The sequence below is a fragment of the Glycine soja genome, chromosome 4, assembly GCF_004193775.1.
Source record: "Glycine soja cultivar W05 chromosome 4, ASM419377v2, whole genome shotgun sequence".
Taxonomy (NCBI): domain Eukaryota; kingdom Viridiplantae; phylum Streptophyta; class Magnoliopsida; order Fabales; family Fabaceae; genus Glycine; species Glycine soja.
Window position 1 is genome coordinate 41,253,245 of NC_041005.1, and position 18,165 is coordinate 41,271,409.

The following is an 18,165-nucleotide window of genomic DNA, read 5'->3' on the forward strand; positions in this document are numbered from 1 at the left end:
AAGTAAATAATTGTATGTATGCATATATGTGTCATGTGTGTATAGAATTAGTGATGGGTTTAAATATAGTTTTACGCATGCATTATTTTATGTTATTTTTTCTTAAAGACCTGATGTAACTCTCCCCGTGCTTCTTGTAGTTCATCCATCAATTTAAAAGAATATAATTTATTCACCATTTTTTAAATACATCATGGAGTCTTGTATTGAAGAGAAACCAACATGGTTCAGAAAATTTGTCAACAATAAGTCAGTGGGAATAGTTGTCCACAAAAAGTTGACATGGATCCACCAGTGCTTAATATCCGCGTGCGTTGATATCGAACAACTTTTGGTTGAAAGTTGTGATCTTTTTGTATTCTGTACTAAAATCAGCTATATAGCATAATAATTTCCGAAGTATATCTTTCAAATTCTTTATGGAGAAAAAGGAAGGACGTATCATGGCTGCCAGTACTCAAATGAGAGAAAATAAAATAAAAACTAAAAACTAATGTTTTTAAAAATATTATTTCAAGCAATATTTTAAAAAATGTTAAAAGTGCCAAATGTGAGATATTGGTGAGAGAGGAGGCAAGTTGATAGATTGATCAAAGTAAATTAAGTGTTCAACCTTGTTATTATTCTTCTAAAGTAATCTTTTTATAAATAAAGAAAATTATTAAAAAGAGAGTATAATTATAGGGTATAAAGGATAAATACTTTTATGCATCAAGATTTAACTTCCACACAAATAACTCAAAATTAAGTACAATGTCAATTTATTCCAAAAGACATACATACCAACACTAAAAAAAAAAGGATATTTCTGATGGCACAAATTCTTGGTAACTCCAATATCCTGGTGAAGATCTCATCTACATATGCAGGCCGACCAAGCTCCTCTAACTATTAACAAACATTATAAAAAAAACATTAAGTGGTAAGTTAAACAAGTACAAAGAAGTATGTATTATAATTTTAATGTAAATACCAAGCGAATGATGTGATCCTGCTAGCTAATAGAACTATCTACGTGCATACACCCACCCTTTTCAGATGCCTGATTTGTTTTGCCTGTGCACACTTGGAACAATACCTAGGTGCATTCCAATCCAATATGGCCTTTTATTTTCATTTCAGGCATCCCTAAAAATCTCAGAAAGTCTATGAGAAGCTTTCGAGTTAAAAGCTTTCTTAATGTCATTCTTTTCCTCAAATCTCCAAATTAATTTTCTTTAAAGTATGACAAAGTTATGAAATGACACAGTTAACAAAATACCAGTTTTACAATTTCAAATCAAATAAAACAAAATCAACATTACTTATTATTGATTTTTCAACAAAAATGAAGGATATTAAATAGAGCAGAAATGAAAAAAAACTAAAGCATGAACTATCCATTTCAACCATTGAACTAATTCATTAAGAGGTGAATAAGTTACCCTAAAATGTTGGAAAAATAGTTATTATTGATCTTTTGGAATTGCTCCCCGTGAAATTGTTGCCTAATGGACAATGTGATAGCCTTTGCCGCAACCTTAGATGGATGAAACCTAAATAAAAAAATAATTCATGAAAAATTAAAAGATCAAATGTGTATGATATATAATGATAACTATTCAAATTTTATAATACTTATGCTCCATTGATAAGTGTAACCGTAGGACGATCATTGAGAGGGGGGGGGGATCTTCCATGGCCAAATTTGGAATGTCTTCATTAGTAGACATGTTCGCTACAGCTGGGGATGAGGATGGGGATGTTGTGGATGTAGGTACTGAGAATGGTCCATGTGCATCAATTAGAGATGAGGATGATGTGGATGTAGGTGTCGGGGATGGTCCACCCGCATCAATCGAAGATGGAGATGGTCTAACTTCAATCAGAGGTGAAGATGGTGTAGGTGCAACATTGAAGTAGACGGGAATGGGATAGATGATAACAGACTATCTCTGGGTGGTAGTAGTCTAACCACATATCATTTTTTCTTCTCACTATTGTCATGTGACGGCGGTTGGGAAGAATCAACATCACCTGATGACATATCTGTATATAAAAAATTAGTACACTATTAGAAAATATACTTTCAACATCGATTATTTACGACATTCTACATCGGTTCTAAAACCGATGTTGAAAGTATCAATGTTGAATGTATTATTGTTAACATCGGTTTTGAAAAACCGATGTTAATATAAAAATTATAACATCGGTTTTCTAAATAACTGATGCTATATATAAAGAACTACAGCAAAATAAGTGTATGCATGATGAATGTTGACATCGGTTTTCTGGAAAAACCGATGTTAAAATATTACTTAACATCGGTTTTCCAGAAAAAAAATTGATGTTAATGTATTAGATTAACATCAATTTTGCATGTATAACCGATGTGAACGTCCATCATCTATACCCTTATTTTGTTGTATTTAGTTATATATAACATCAGTTATTTATAAATAACCGATGTTAACGTTTGTACATTAACATCGGTTATGTATAAATAATCGATGTTATTAGAAATAACGAACAACGGTTTATTGAAAAACCGATGTTAAGGTGCATGTTGACATCGATTTTTCTAAATAACCGATGTTGTTTACTGTATTAACATCTGTTTTTATTAATAATTGATGTTGTTTTCAAGTTTTTTTTATATACACTTTTGTTTTTACAATAAACCCAAAATTGTAATTGTAAAATGTAATTTCAGACTCAATTCACAGCAAATAAACATTTTATTTTGCTTTGAAGCAGTTTTAATCACAATAAACATTGAATAATTGATTTATTATTAACAACTATCAACAAATGAATTCAATGTTCAAATAACATAGGAAATGACAAAAATGTTAAACCAAAGTAAACTAAGCTAAACTTAATGTCCCTAAATCCTAGCTCTGAGCCCTAACTCGGAGATAATACTATGCCCACTGGATCTGAAGCACCTTTAATCTCTCTGGCTCCAATGGTCTAGGATCGTTAAAATACTGCATGATGAAATAAATGATAATAAGTTAATAATGTAATACAAATTATAAAAAAATCGAATTTGTTTGAAATAAATGTACCGTTTCCCAGTTATTCCTGAAACTTCCTAAAATAATGGTGGACATCCAGTGCATGACATAATAGCCGCACTCAGTGCTTCCTTTTTGTCTATTACACTAAATACATAATGAAATTTGGATATTAATTAAACAATTAGTGTACAGACACATAAGAAGTATATATAAGTGGAAGTTTTATGTAAATGACGTACCTTGACGACAATCCACCTAGCAGGAGCCTTTGATTTAGACTGTGGAGCATCATCAAGACCTTTTAAAGCACTGTTCCAGACGAGTAACAATTAAAAACCAGTGTTGTTGAGGTATTTGAATGCAAATGCATTGAAAAGAATATTGACTTGTTAATTATCCCCTTAAGGTAGTTGTCTGGTCTGCTATGCAATGAACAAAACTAGACAACTAGGTGTTCCTTGGGTACGATGACCACCATCTGCCAGTGTCCGTTGTAGTGAGGACGAATATGGGTTAGTATATTAGTAAACATTAATTAAATTCAATTATTTTGTGTGACTTACCCATTTAGGTAGGCTCCAAGGTAGACATCGCGTTTTGAACTCTACATCCAACTTTTTATGCAACTTTCAGTCTCAAACTGCGATTGCCCAGACCTCTGAATGGACAGTGGCTCGAGGAATCCATGCAGATCAGAATTCCCCGCTCGCATACTTGTTTCAGTCAGATGCCTGTTTATGTAAGTCAAAGTTAAATATTTATGAATTGAAAGCAATAACTTAGGTAATTAAAAGTAATCTAAAATGACTTACAGAATCCACAACTGTAACATTGTATGCTGAGACATTGACCACCGTGTGCGATTTCGGAGAGGTCTTCGTGCTTTATGTAGAGCGGGAAGTCTGGATTAAAGACCCCGAACACGGTGGCATCCCATGTAACCTAGTAGGGCCTCAAGAAAAGCTCTGGGATGGTCAATGCCATCAGATAAAGCAGATCATTGACCTCCGAATTTGGCTTTTGAGGTGGTTTTGTTGGAGACACAGTTGCCTGTTCATGAAACAAAGTTAAATGGCCTAATTTGAGGCACGCTGAATGAATTAATTCAAAAAGAAGAAACATATAGTAAGAATACAGTACCTGCTGTGATAAAGGCTTGACCAAATGTGTCGGCCAAGCAAGGAAGGTGTGAATTGCCTGCCCCACTAAGGAAACCTCATTAGTGGGTACAGGAACGAGAGCATCTGGATCTTTAACCTCCTCCACACCCACCTTTACTTGGCTAGGCAACAAAGGAGTGTTATGAACAACAGTGGATCCCTCATAAACTCTTCTCAAGGAAACCTGGCAGGCAGAATTTGCTTCGATGTACAAGCCGTACCTGTTTGAGTCACCCGTCTCAGGATCGTTTCCTGAGGGATCAACGCAACTCTCCTTTGTGCTTACTCGAGGACTTGAGGGACCAACCAGAGGCTCCGGAGGCAGTGCAAGTCCTTGAGATTGCATCTGGGACTGAAACTGGGACTACATCTGGCTGAACATCGCCATGAGCTGCCGAGTCACTTTTTCTATGATTGACTCCTCTAGCTGGTCCCTGATTTGCTGGGTCAGCTGCTGCAATTCTTTAGGAGGCAGTGAGGAAGAGCTGCGGGACGTCCGTGGAGCTAATCTGAAGTATTGTTTGATTGTGACACCGACTCCAACAGCACGGACACGTCCAGGGTGCTCTAGACGTCTAATAACAGCGGTGAAAATATCTTGACGTCCACGGGGGACGAAGTATCCCTGTGTCACCTGCTCCTCAAAGGAATCCTGCACAGAAAAGACACATTTGTACATGGCATTCACAAAATAAAGAAATATAATTCTAATGGTTAGTTGAAAATGACTTACGATCTTCTCAGCAATTTCCTTTGCAGCCTCAGTCATCATCTCCCCTATTTTCTTGGTGTGGGCCATCTTCCACTTCACGTGGCGTCTAACAGGGGATGGAGGGTCGATGGTGCCATCAACACTTCCTCCAACTTCTTCTTGGTCTTCTCAGCCAGGAGCTTTTGCTCCAAATATTCATAACCCCCACGAGACAAAACGTGGGGGGCAGTGTTCTGCTTTTGGATGGCCAATGCCTTTTTCCGCACATCCTGCAAAAATAAAACGATAATATTTCAAATTGCTAGAATGAATTACAACAAGTTAATGTTTGTTGAAAAACAATTTAAATGGCAAGGTACATACCTCCTAAGAAGGGTCTCTACGAGTCTAGCAAAATTGGGCCCATTTTTCCTTGCTTATGTCATATTTCTCACAGACAGTGTCGTCTACACCGTCCTGATTGGCTACAAGGGCCCATTTTCTCATAAGGTCTGGTTTAAACTGCCTCCACCTCTCGCCGACAGTCTAAAGTAACTTCTTTTTCATCCTACTGTCAGAAGCCTCTGGGATTTCAAATTCCGCTTGACAATAACAAATAAGGTTTATTTGTTACAATAATGTATTGTTTGGCTATTAATTAAAAAACATCAAATAAGAAAAGAAAAATACCTGAATATCCTCCTAAATCAAGTCCTTCTGAGCAGTAGGGACCTTCTTCCAGTTCTCGTACGTGATGTCCACCTTATCACGAGCCACAATCCTCAAATATGTTCTTAATTTCTTCCTGTGGGGATCGTCGGCCTTGCCGATAGCAGGATCAACGTGGACCACTGGTCTCTTAGCACCAGGTGGTCTAGTAGACAAGGATCATAGACGTGAAGCTTTGCGTGTCCACTTCACGGCAGACGGCGAAGCTGATGCGTCGGAAAGAGGAGGAGGAGGAGGCGAGGTAGGTGGAGAAGCCATGATCCTTTATACGTCATAAAAATAAAAATAACCTTAACGAATGAATCTAACATAAAAATACCAGTTGTTTGTATAGCATATTACATTCATGACATACAAGAACATACAAAATGTAAATTTCTTAAGTGTAAACAAATTTAATAAGCTTAAACAAATTTTGGCAGACATGACTTAAGTGTACCTTCATTATCTGGTTGGAGAAACACTACTTATGATTCCTGCTACAGGGGTGTCATTCTCTTATGGAATTTAATTAAGTAGATGCATGATGTTAATTATTAATGGTTTAAGGTATATAAATGTTATGTTATTAGGTTGGAGTTTTTGATATAGGACCCATCCAGGGATATGAATTGTTTCTTAGAATTTTGGTTGTTAGAGGGCTATAAAAATCGGGATAGGACATAGCAGGTGTTGAACCTGGAATAACAAACCATAATAAGCTTGAACCAGAAGCAGAGAATGACACTCAACCCAAATTTTGCTCAATTACCTGCTGACAACAATCTCAATTGCTAAAATAGCTTACATAAGCTTTGAATAGATCAATTTATGAAGAGGATAAGTCATAAGTGAGTGGCTAATCAGCTTAGTCTAGGGTACAGAGAGAGATTTCAAAAAAGGATAAGTCAAAAGAGGATAAGTCATAAGTGAGTGACTTAGTCTAGGGTACAGAGAGAGGTTTCCTTGTCAAGTTTTTTTATAATCTTATTTCAATATGTGAACATTACATGATTTTAAAGAGAATGGAATGGGCTTCCAAACACCCACTTATTTGTGCTTATGAAAATGGCTTATGACCTTATAAGCCTTTTTAAATTCTTATTTCAATATGTTTCATGCTGATTGGTGAATGTTATCAATGTAATCTTTTCTTTAGCTTATTTCTGTAAGCTTCATGGTTAAGCTCCTGATATAAGGTCTCGTGTGATAAGCTTAGAATAAGTGCTAAAGTAAGTTGTTTACCCAGATGCACTCTGGCTTGGTGTTGCTCATGCTTAATTGGTTCTAAGGATTATTTTGCAATTATGATTTTGGATGATTGTTGAAGTTTTTGAAATTATTTAGTTAATTGCTACTGACCTTTTTCAGGGAAACTTCACCTCCATCATTTGTAATAGAGGTGTTTGTTCACTGTGAGGGAGAGACAAGGTTTAGAAGACTTTAATATTATATCAATAAAAATGAAGGGAAGGGATGCAATCACCAATTATGATTTGAATAGCTACGAGGTGAATGGCATCATGAAGAGTAAGATTACAACAACAATGGATGGATCAGTTACTTTGAAGAGAGAAGGAATCGACAACAAAACTGAAGCATGTTCCCTTGAAACTCAAAGCATAGTCCAACACAATCATCAACAATTGATCAAATCTTCTTCCTTTTGTCGTCACTATCAAAACTACAATCTCTTTTCAAGCAACCCTTATGCTCTTGGTGGTTTTACTGGCGGTGCTGGAACTAGCTAGTGGCAGTGGCAATGACAAGTCAATTGTTAACCATGCAGCACATATTACACAGATTCCAAATCAGAATGCTACACCGTAACAACAATTTCAGACTCAGTAGAGCCAAATCAGAATGCTAGGAGGGAACTTGAAATTGGAACCTTTGAGAAATATTAATGTACAACCTCTAGCACAAGTCATGGTGAATGAAAGTACAGGAGCAACAAATGTTGTTTCTTCATTAGGAACACAAATCCAAACAGTGGAACCATCTAATTAGGAATTTGGAGCTACATAGCTATCGTTTCCTGAAGTGAACACAAGTTTTGATCCTTACAACTTCCAAGACAATACTTTGAATCAGATACCACATGAGAACTTGAACTTCAGCCTTTCTGATAGTTTTCAGAACCCTAGTTCTGAACCAAACAACAACGGTTCACAAGGTGAGACCAGTACATGTCAAATTGACTTGGACATGAGAGATTATCTCAACAGATCTTATATAGAAGAAAATGATTTTGCTTGGGATTTTGACATGTTTGGAGCAATGAATGGGGATAGACAAGGCCTCTAGTACGTACTGCTAGTAACTGCAGGCTTAGTTTACCGAATAAGAACCCAAAATAATCATTTGTCATACTATGGCAGATGCAACTTTGGCTCAAACAATGTGGTTTGAATAAGCGAATATGATTTAGAATTAGTCTTGAGTCAAGTTTCTTAAAAACTCAGATTTCTATTACCTATGATTGAGACTTTTGGTAGAAGAATCTAGATGGTTAATTTTATCTTACCTTAATAAATTTGGAATGTGAACATTGTTGTTTTCATGAGTGTAGTCTCATGAACTCAGGTTCAATTTGGAATGTGAACATTGTTTTTTTATCCATTCAAAACTCATATTTGTGTTAGATGGAATAAAAATCCTAGGCGATTCAATTCAGTTTATTTTTGCCGAATAGTTTAATTAGTAGTTGAGAAAGCTACGTACTGTACGCGAAAGATGAAATGAAGAATAAGAAAAATTGAAACTACAATCTCCCAGTTGAGAATAGGGTCTTTGAATTACCTCAATTTGGATTTTGATAGATTGGTTTTATCAAATGGACTGACTAGATAATTTAACAATTTTCTTGAATCGTATAATCACGCAGTCTATTTTAGTTTTAAAATTTATCTCATGTGATTTTGGATGTGTCCTTAGCTATGGCATTGTTAGGAGTCCAAAGTACACAATGATAAAAATTAAATGAACGGTAACGAAGTTAATAACATTTTATTGGAGTATTCTTAAGAAAAACATTTTATTGGTGTAGATCCTTAATTCCACACAATCCGGGTGTGGGACCTTCAATATTGATGACATTAACTGGTGACTTAACTAGTATATGCATCTATGAATGACATTGCCTTACAATTGTTTTCTCTAACAACTCTGCATGAACTATTTTTTACTCTTGTTATGTATCCTAAAATATTCCATTTAATAATTGCACTTGTAGTTCTTGTAGGTTTCATTGTCATGGAGCTGAATTCACAGCAAAGACCATTTTCAATCAAATTATGGCCTCCAAGTGAAAACATTAGGTAGACCCTTGTGGAGAGGATGACCAACAATTTGACTACTAAATCTCTTTTCACACAGAAGTATGGAACTTTGGACAAGGAAGAGGTTGAAGAGAATGCAAAGAGGATTGAGGATGTGGCTTTTGCTACTGCAAATCTACACTATGAGAAAGAGCCAGATGGTGATGGAGGTTCTGCAGTCCAGCTTTATGCCAAGGAATGTAGTAAGCTCCTCCTAGATGTTCTTAAAAAAGGACCTAGTAAAAAGGATAATGAAGTGGTGACAAGCATAGGTGATGAGAAAGAGGCAGAATATTTTTGTGTTATGGCACGAGAAGAAGAGAAGAAGAAGTTGTTGTTGCAAATGTATGCTGAGACCTCCATAATTATGATGAGAAAGAAGATGAAGATTTTTTAGTTATGGCACAAGAATTCATAATTATGATGCACTGAGGCAGGGATTGGAGAGGGCAGGAGGGGTATTATAAACATCGTTGTTTATTATCATGGAGATACTATGGCAGTTGGCGTATATGGTTTTCTAAATGAAGCATAAATGCTCTGCAAATCTCCTTCCCAAGTTGTTGACCATATTTTCTTTTTTGGTCTGAGTCATTCATTGCTTTTGGTAATGGAAGGAAAACAAATAGTTTGTTACTTATACTTTTTGTTATCTATTTTTTACTCAAATACCCTTAATGATATTTATGTTGATTCTGCAGAGGTTGAAATGGAACACATTGATATTGGTGAACCTGAGAATACTGGTATGCATCATATAGTTTGAAGGGTTTATGTAATTGCATGTTTGGACTGTGCTGAGTTTTTAAAGGTTTTCTTGAAGTAAACAGGCCCTAAGTTTTTCATTTTCATCATTATGATGTGATGCAATTGAGTATAATCTGTTGATAACTTAATATACTTCAATCTACATTCCAACTTGATGATTTTTGTGTTTTATTTGCTTATTACAAATTTCCATTGTCTTGCACACTGACTGAAGACTTTATAGTTGGATGTGTGCTCTGTTGATTCCAGATGTGGTGCATTCAAATTGATGAAATAGTTTGCAATGACTTTTCTACATCTAGCATACACCAAATCCAATGCATGTTAAATACACTCAATACTTTGACTATCCCATCCCACTGTAATATAGTTTCAAAGGCAAATAGTGAAACTTCCAAGATACAGATATGACTAAATTCTTCATATTTTATTATAAGAGTGATGAATTATGCCTGATTTCACTCCCTCTTGAGTAAACCACCCATAAATAACAAGACAAAGTTATAAATAAATTTTGCAACAGGTGAAGATATAATTTTAAACAATCAGAAAAAGTGTAGTTGTCACTTACTTGCTTTGGTGAGCTCTCTTTCTCCAGAAAACAATTGATGAGATCCACTGAATACAAAAAGATGAAATGGCATAAGTTCCATTTTCAAAGCTTTCATCAAATATATGCATGTTTTCAATAATGCACTTAGTAAACCAATCACACAAACCAATCATATAATAACCAATGAATCTAGCAAAATCAAATATATAAATAGAAAATTACATTAGACGATGTTAATTAATTCTCCTTCATCTTGATCATTACGATTAGCATGAACGTCATCAGCTTCTTCTTCTCCGACAACGTTAGGAGTGATTTGTGTGGACAAAGGACTAACATAGGTGTCCATGTATGAATCATCATCTTCTACATTAACACCAATTGTTTTGCCCTATAGAACCACGCACCACCTTTCATCACAAGGGTCTTGCACATAAAATACTTGTCTAGCTTGTTCTGCCATGATGAAAGAATCATTGTGGTAACCAAGTTTCTTTAGGTCTACCAACGTAAATCCTATATCATCGATGCGCACACCGATATTGTTGTCAACCCATTTACATTTGAAAACACAAACAGTAAATTTCAAATAGTTAAGCTCCTAAATTTCATCAATGAACCCAAAGTAAAGGATGGAAGCTACATAGGGATTGACATCATGCACACTTGCGAAGTGTTGAGATTCAGCCCTTAGGGTGACCCCGCTATTCTACATTGTACTTTTATCGTCTTGTGCTTTTGTATAAAATGAATACTTGTTTATGTTGTATCCTTGCCAAGTAATAACATTTCTTTTAGGCCCATCTGCTAGCTTTCTTAATATTTCTAAAGCATTTTCATCTACAAAGATTGTATCTTTAAACCAATCACAAAAAGTCTTGTTATGCTTTTTCAACACCCAATTGTTTGACATTTTTGGATTATTCTGTTTGACTAAAGCTTTATGCTTAACTATGTATGGCAAAACTTCATTACTGTTGTTCAAGACATATAAGTGAGCTTGTAACAAATCTTCTAGACTTGGAGTGATCACATTCAGTCCTCTTGAACCCTTACCACCCTCTTTGTCATCATGCCGAGACTTAGGAAGGCCAACAAGTTTAGCCTTCAGAATGTGTTCTGAACAAAATTCAATGGCTTCTTCTACAATGTACCTCTCAACAATAGATGCTTCTAGACGATATAGATTCTTTGTATACCCTTTTAAGATCTTCATGTATCGCTCAACCGGGTACATCCACCGCAAATAAACAAGACCACAACATTTGATTTCTCTTACGAGATGCACAATCAAGTGAATCATGATGTCAAAGAAGGCAGGGGGAAAATACATCTCCAATTGGCACCGTATAATTGTGGCCTCATTTTCCAGCTCATCAAACTTGACAGGATCAATGACTTTGCTACATATGGCATGGAAGAAAAAACACAGGCGAGTTATGGCTAACCTGACTTTGTTTGGCAAGATGTCTTGTATAGCCATGGCTAACAATTGTTGCATCAACACGTGACAATCGTGAGACTTTAGCCCTACAAGCTTAAGCTCCTTCAACTGCACAAGGCTCTTAATATTTGAAGAGTATCCTTGTGGAACCTTCACCCGACGAAGACACTGACAAAAACTTATCTTCTCCTTTTTGGACAAAGTATGACAAGCTGGGGGCAAGTAAATTTTCTTCCCATCAGACCTTGGATGCAGCTGTGATCATATCCCTATCTCAGCTAGATCTTGACGGGCATTCAAGCCATCCTTCGTCTTGCCTTGAATGTTAAGGAGCGTCCCAATCACACTGTCACATACATTTTTCTCCACATGCATAACATCAATACAATGTCTAACGTCTAGATCAGACCAGTACAGAAGATCAAAGAAAATGGACCTCTTCTTCCCTATGCAAATCTTACTTTTATCCTTCTTTTGGGTATTTCCAAATACAATATTCAGGTGTTGAACCCGCTGGTATACCTGCTCACCAGTCAACGGTATCGGTGCAATATCGTGCTCTTGACTTCCATTAAAAGCTTTTTTCAGTCGTCTGTAAGGATGATTGGGTGTTAGAAAACGCCAATGCATACTATAGACTATTTTTCTTCCATGTTTTAGTTGTATGTAGCTTGTGTTTTCTTCACAGATGGGGCATGCATGATGACCCTTAACACTGTAACCACTGAGATTTCCATATTGGAAAGTCATTAATGCTATAAAAAAGCATTGCACGCATTTCAAACGTCTCCTTGTGAAATGCATCAAACACTAAAACCCCCTCATCCCACAACTTTCTCAGGTCTTCAATCAACGGACTTAGATAAACATCAATGTCATTTCCTGGCTGTCTTGGGCCCGATATCATCATAGACAACATCATGTATTTTCGCTTCATGCACAACCAAGGAGGCAAATTGTAAATTACTAGCAGAACTGGCCATGAACTATGTTGAGTGCTTAAGGTGCCATATGAATTCATTCCATCACTGGCTAGTCCAAGTCTAAGATTTCTTGGCTCTTTCCCGAAATCTGGATACAAACCATTAATCTTCTTCCACTACAAGCAATCAGCCGGATGACGGACCATTCCATTAGAAATCCTTCCATTTGCATGCCATGTAAGGTCTTTTGCGTCGTCCTCGTTAGCAAAAAGACTCTTAAACCTTGGAATGATTGGAAGATAGCACAAAACCTTCGCTGGAGGTCCCTTGTTTGAGTTTTCATCAGAACTGCTTTCCTCTTCATCCTTCACTTTGTACCGTGAAGTCCCACAAATAGGGCATTTGGACATTTCTTGGAATTCATGTCTATACAGTATGCAATCATTAGGGCAAGCATGAATCTTCTCATACTCCATACCCATCGTACATAGTATCTTTTTTGACTTATAGTAAGTTTTAGGCAGCGTGTTGTCCTCTGGAAGCAGATTGTGCACTACCTTAAGCAGTGAGGAAAAACTTTTGTCACTCCACCCATACCTGGCCTTCACATTAACCAGACTTAACACCGCAGACAACAGGGTTAAGGAATTCTTGCACCCCATATACAAAGGATTCTTTGAATCACTCTGCAATCCTTCATACACAGGGGTGTGTGCTTGCTGAAAAGACTCTTGTCCAAGGTCACGAATCATATCCTCCAAGCGATCTCCCATTTTTACATCAAACGGTTCAGATTGGGACCCACTCTGCATGTCTGTCACTTCACCATGCCATATCAACAACGTGTAATTCTTCTTAATCCCATCACACAATAGATGCTTCTGTATGTCGTCCAATAGTTGTCATCTTCCATTCAAACAGTTGATGCAAGGAAAATAATATTTTCCTTCTTCATTCGGTCGAGCTCTTTCTGAAGAAAATTGCAAGAACTGCTCGACGCCATCCTCATATTCTGGGCTCATGCGACTTTGATTCATCCAACTTCGATCCATCTAAGCAATTCCATGCATGAAAATCTCACTTTTTTATTTATAGGTGTGGCCCTATCCCATTTAGGAAGACTGCCTTTTATGTTAGATTCATACGTCAGGGTTAGCATTATTTTGAAAAATTTGACTAAATTTCGGCAGCATTTCACATTGGTCTCTAAGTACACGACATGACATCGGTGAAATTAAATTCCCGATAATCAAGTATGCACTCAGAGAACAACTTGAAATGCATTGTACCAAAATTTTATCAAATTAATCAAAATAATAATAACCTTAATGAATGAATCTAACATAAAAATACCAGCCTCCCCAAACTGTCCAAACGGACAATTCAAGACTAAATACAATGACTAATGCAAACTGTCCGCAAGAATCATTGCATTCAATCTCAAACGGGAATCTAAGGTTCACTCAGCATGAACAACAATTTTTTATATAGCAAATTACATTGATGGCATACAAGAACATACAGAACCAATCATTTCGGTTACAGACAAATATCGACATCAACAGTTGTTTGTATAGCATATTACATTCATGACATACAAGAACACACAAAATGTAAATTTCGATTACAGACAAATATCGACATCAACAATTCTTTATGTAACTAATTTGGAATTCTGGGTTTCGGGGGTGCTTATGCTTTATTATTGTAGTTGGGTATGTGTCTTCTTTTGTGAATATGTTAGAGGTATGACAGATTCATTTTATCTGTGATTCATTGTTATCTGAGGCTTTTGGATTGGACGGTCTTGAACCAACAGTCTTGTTTGGCCATTGTTGATTCCATGGAGTTTTTTGAGTTGAACCCTCTATTCCAAAACCCCAAATCCATGTCTTATTCTGTGCTTCTCCTCCAACTTGGTAGTGTCACCGAGTTAAGAGTTGATGACTCATTAGCTTGCTACAATGGTCTCACCGAGTCTACGGTTGCAATCAACCGAATGAAATTGAGTTGTTATGCTAGCTTCATACAATGATGTGTGATTAGGGTGTGTGTGTGTGTGTGTCATTAGTGTTTGTGTGTGTGTGATTAGGGTGTGTGTGTGTGTGTGTGTGTGTGTCATTAAGGTTTGTGTGTGTGTGTGAGAGTAGGGTTTGTGTGTCTTTGTGTGTCAGATTAGGGTCTGTGGGTATGTGTGATTAGGGTGATGAGACCACAAACATGAGTGCATGTCCAATGGATCCGAATTTGGTCACTCTATTAGGATTTTGTGACCACAAAGACTAGAAGCTTATTGTATATATCAAGACCTGAAATGCTCCAATATCCTGTTAGGTGAAGGATATCATTCCAAGTTATATGATTTTGGCTTGGCAAAAGTAGGATCAAGTGGTTTGTGAAATAGAAAGGATAACATATTAACATGGGACCGGCTTCACACGAGTAGGAAGATGGACCTTGATTGGGAAGCCAGCTATGAAATCGTTGTTGGGGCAGCGAAAGGGTTGGAGTATTTGCATCATGGGTGTTAGAGGCCCGTCATTCATAGACATGTTAAGTCTAGTAACATATTGTTGGATGAGTTTTTGAAACCTAGGATTGTCGATTTCGGGCTTGCTAAGGTTGTCCAAGCCAACGTTGGCAAGGATTCCTCCACTCGTGCCATTGTCGAAACCTATAGCTTGCTTTGCAGTTTGGGATTTCTGTCATGGTCATAGCTTGTCCATGTGATTTAGGTTTACCAATGCCAACTGCTGTTATGGTTGGCACTGGAGTAGGTGCATCTCAGGGAATACTTATCAAAGGAGGTCAAGCCTTAGAAAATGCACATAAGGTCAGCATTTGGCAACTAACATATATAGCTCCTTAAATTCAGGATTTACTTTGTAAATGTGGGTGAAACTAACATGGACTAGCTTAGCTTGTCATAGGCACACAACTTACCTTTTGTGCTTATAAAATAAAAGTTGTATGTATATACACACACAACATTTGAATCTGTTTATGGTGGTTTGTCTTGTAGGTGAACTGTGTTGTATTTGACAAAACAGGTACTCTCACAATTGGGAAGTCTGTGGTAGTAAATACAAAGCTGTTGACAAATATGGTACTCTGGGAATTCTATGAACTTGTGGCTGTAGCTGAGGTAGGCATTCTATTATTGAGTTTCACATGCTTATCAAGTTATTCATGAATAATTATGAATAACTTTCGTTGCATAATTGGCTATGTCAGGTGAATAGTGAGCATCCACTGGCTAAGGCCATAGTTGAGTATGCCAAAAAACTGAGAGATGATGAGAACCCCATTTGGCTAGAGGCACAGGATTTTATGTCCATTGTTGGACATGGAGTTAAGGCCATGGTTAGAAACAAGGAAATACTTGTGGGTAACAAGAGCTTGATGGAAGACCACAATGTTGCACTTCCCATCGATGCTGAAGAGATGCTTGCAAAAGCCGAAGCAATGGCTCAAACTGGAATTATAGTGTCTATTAATAGGGAAGTAGTTGGGGTTTTAGCAGTATCTGATCCATTGAAACCAGCTACACAAGAAATCATTTCCATTTTGAAGTCCATGAAAATTAGGAGCATCATGGTGACTGGGGACAATTGGGGAACTGCCAATTCTATAGCAAGGGAAGTTGGAATTGAAACAGTTATTGTTGAGGCCAAACCAGATCAGAAACCAGATTAGGAATATCTGTATTTGAGGTGTTTCATTTTAGTTATTTTTTCCCAACAACATTTTTTAAATAGAATAGGATAGGATTAGGATACTATGGAAACAATGCTTTGAATTTTTGTGCTTTTCATATTCTTCTAATTTGTAATCTAGCATTAGGCATACATATGAGCAAGTGGAGTGAGAAGGTGAAGTCAACTCCACCAGCAGATAGTGATACTCCAAAGAAATGAGCTCGAAAATCATCAAGATCAAAGAAGGATAACAAAGAAACTGATTCTGCTTCAGAAGAAGGCAAGGCAAAGTCTGAAACTGAAGATCCCAAGGCTGCAGACGAGGAGGAGGATAATGAAGGAAACAATGATTCTAAAGGAAAGAAACTTGAGAATGGAGATAAAACTGAACAAATTTAAGAATTGATCAAGAGGCTGAGATTCCAATTGAGGCATTGGTAGGACTCAAGGAATTTGATGGACATGAAGGGCTTCATTCAGAATTTAATGGTGATGGTGTTTTCATGCTGGAGGAATCTCTCTTAATAACTCATACAAGTGAATGTGAAGTTTCCAAAAAGGATGGATATTGAATAGCTATAAGTGTTACTTGATAGTAATGTAATCTAAGTAATTGGGTGAAGATTTAAGGGCAACAATATAGAACAGACCAGGCCTATTGTCTTTAACTAGTGTCAAAACTTTTGCCATGCTGATAGCAAATAATCCTAGGCAATACATGCAAAAAAAAAATATTCTACATAAATATATCACATAGACCTACATAAAAATATACCATCATCATGGACCTACATAAATATATACCATCAAAATAGCAGTTAGAGGCTTAGAGAATTTGCATACTAAAATAAATAACAAATGCAAGCCACTGTGTTCTCAGTAAGTCAATTAGATAATCTTGATAAATAGAACAATATATAATGACTAATTAATAGTAAATATTATAGAGATTCAAACCTGGTTTCAACTTTCACAATGGTGGCAAGGGCTTCCACTACTAAAAATATCCTATTTTACGACGCACATTCTACGTCGGTCATTTAGTAGCCGACGTAGTAGTCAACGCGGTGGCATTTACATAATTATATACGATTTTTAAACGGTACATTTCGTAAACGACGACGTTTGAATTTAACCCCGGCTTTGTACGTTTGGTTCAACTTATCGAAGACGGTGCTTTTGAAGACACCGTCGTAGAAATAAAAGTATACAAAGACGGTGTTGCTTATACACCGTCGTAAATTTCGTACTATATATACTCGTGTTTCCATATTGATTCAACACTTCATCTCCTGTCTTCGAAAATTCTACGACGAAAACCTAAAACCTAGCGCACATTCTACCATCCCACTCGATCTCTTTTGTGCCCACCCTCACATCGCCGTTCCCTGACCTCCGTCGTGCCCACCGTAGCTACCTGTTGTTCCCACCACCGCCATAGCCGAAGTCGTGCTCTTTGGAGTGGTGTCGCGACCTTGCTACTGTCAAGGTAAGGATGTCGAAGTACTCAGAGTTCTTGTTTGCTGATATATATGTGTTATAGTATTAGGGGTTTACTTAAGTAAGACTTTTAAAATGTGATTATTAATGTGTTGAGTTGCCGTAACAATGTCATCGTTGAATATGCCAAAAGGATTATCTAGTCTTGATATATATAGTCTCAGATTAATGGTTTCAGCCATGATACATATTGAGTTTTATCTAGTCTTTATTGTGAATTGAAAAACTCAACTACGTATCACGTAGAGATTGACTAAAACTGTAGATACATAGATCATATCATAATTTCTACCAGACAATAGTATAATTTTCAAAATGAAGAGCTTCCGGTGAACATGAATGTAGCCACTATGAACAGTAGAAGTTGAAAACAATTTCAGTTCTTTTTGGTTGAA

At 36.8% G+C, this 18,165-nt stretch overlaps 1 protein-coding gene across 1 annotated transcript; it reads left to right on the forward strand.

Annotated features, from left to right (window-relative positions):
- The first annotated feature begins 8,903 nt into the window (after positions 1 to 8,903).
- LOC114410809 (probable copper-transporting ATPase HMA5) lies at positions 8,904 to 16,268 on the forward strand. The gene is made up of 5 exons (XM_028374732.1): positions 8,904 to 9,156; positions 9,586 to 9,630; positions 15,308 to 15,405; positions 15,595 to 15,717; positions 15,807 to 16,268. The coding sequence occupies exons 1-5, from the start codon at positions 8,904 to 8,906 to the stop codon at positions 16,266 to 16,268; spliced, it is 981 nt and encodes a 326-aa protein (XP_028230533.1).
- The last annotated feature ends 1,897 nt before the right edge of the window (positions 16,269 to 18,165 follow it).

What these genes read in the sequence shown, in the direction of transcription:
- LOC114410809 (XM_028374732.1), top strand. Translation starts at nt 8,904, where the DNA reads ATGACCAACAATTTGACTACTAAATCTCTTTTCACACAGAAGTATGGA. An exon ending in TGAAGTGGTGACAAGCATAG is followed by an intron (nt 9,157 to 9,585) that starts GTGATGAGAAAG and finishes TTGATTCTGCAG; the next exon opens with AGGTTGAAATGGAACACATT. An exon ending in TGGTGAACCTGAGAATACTG is followed by an intron (nt 9,631 to 15,307) that starts GTATGCATCATA and finishes CATGTGATTTAG; the next exon opens with GTTTACCAATGCCAACTGCT.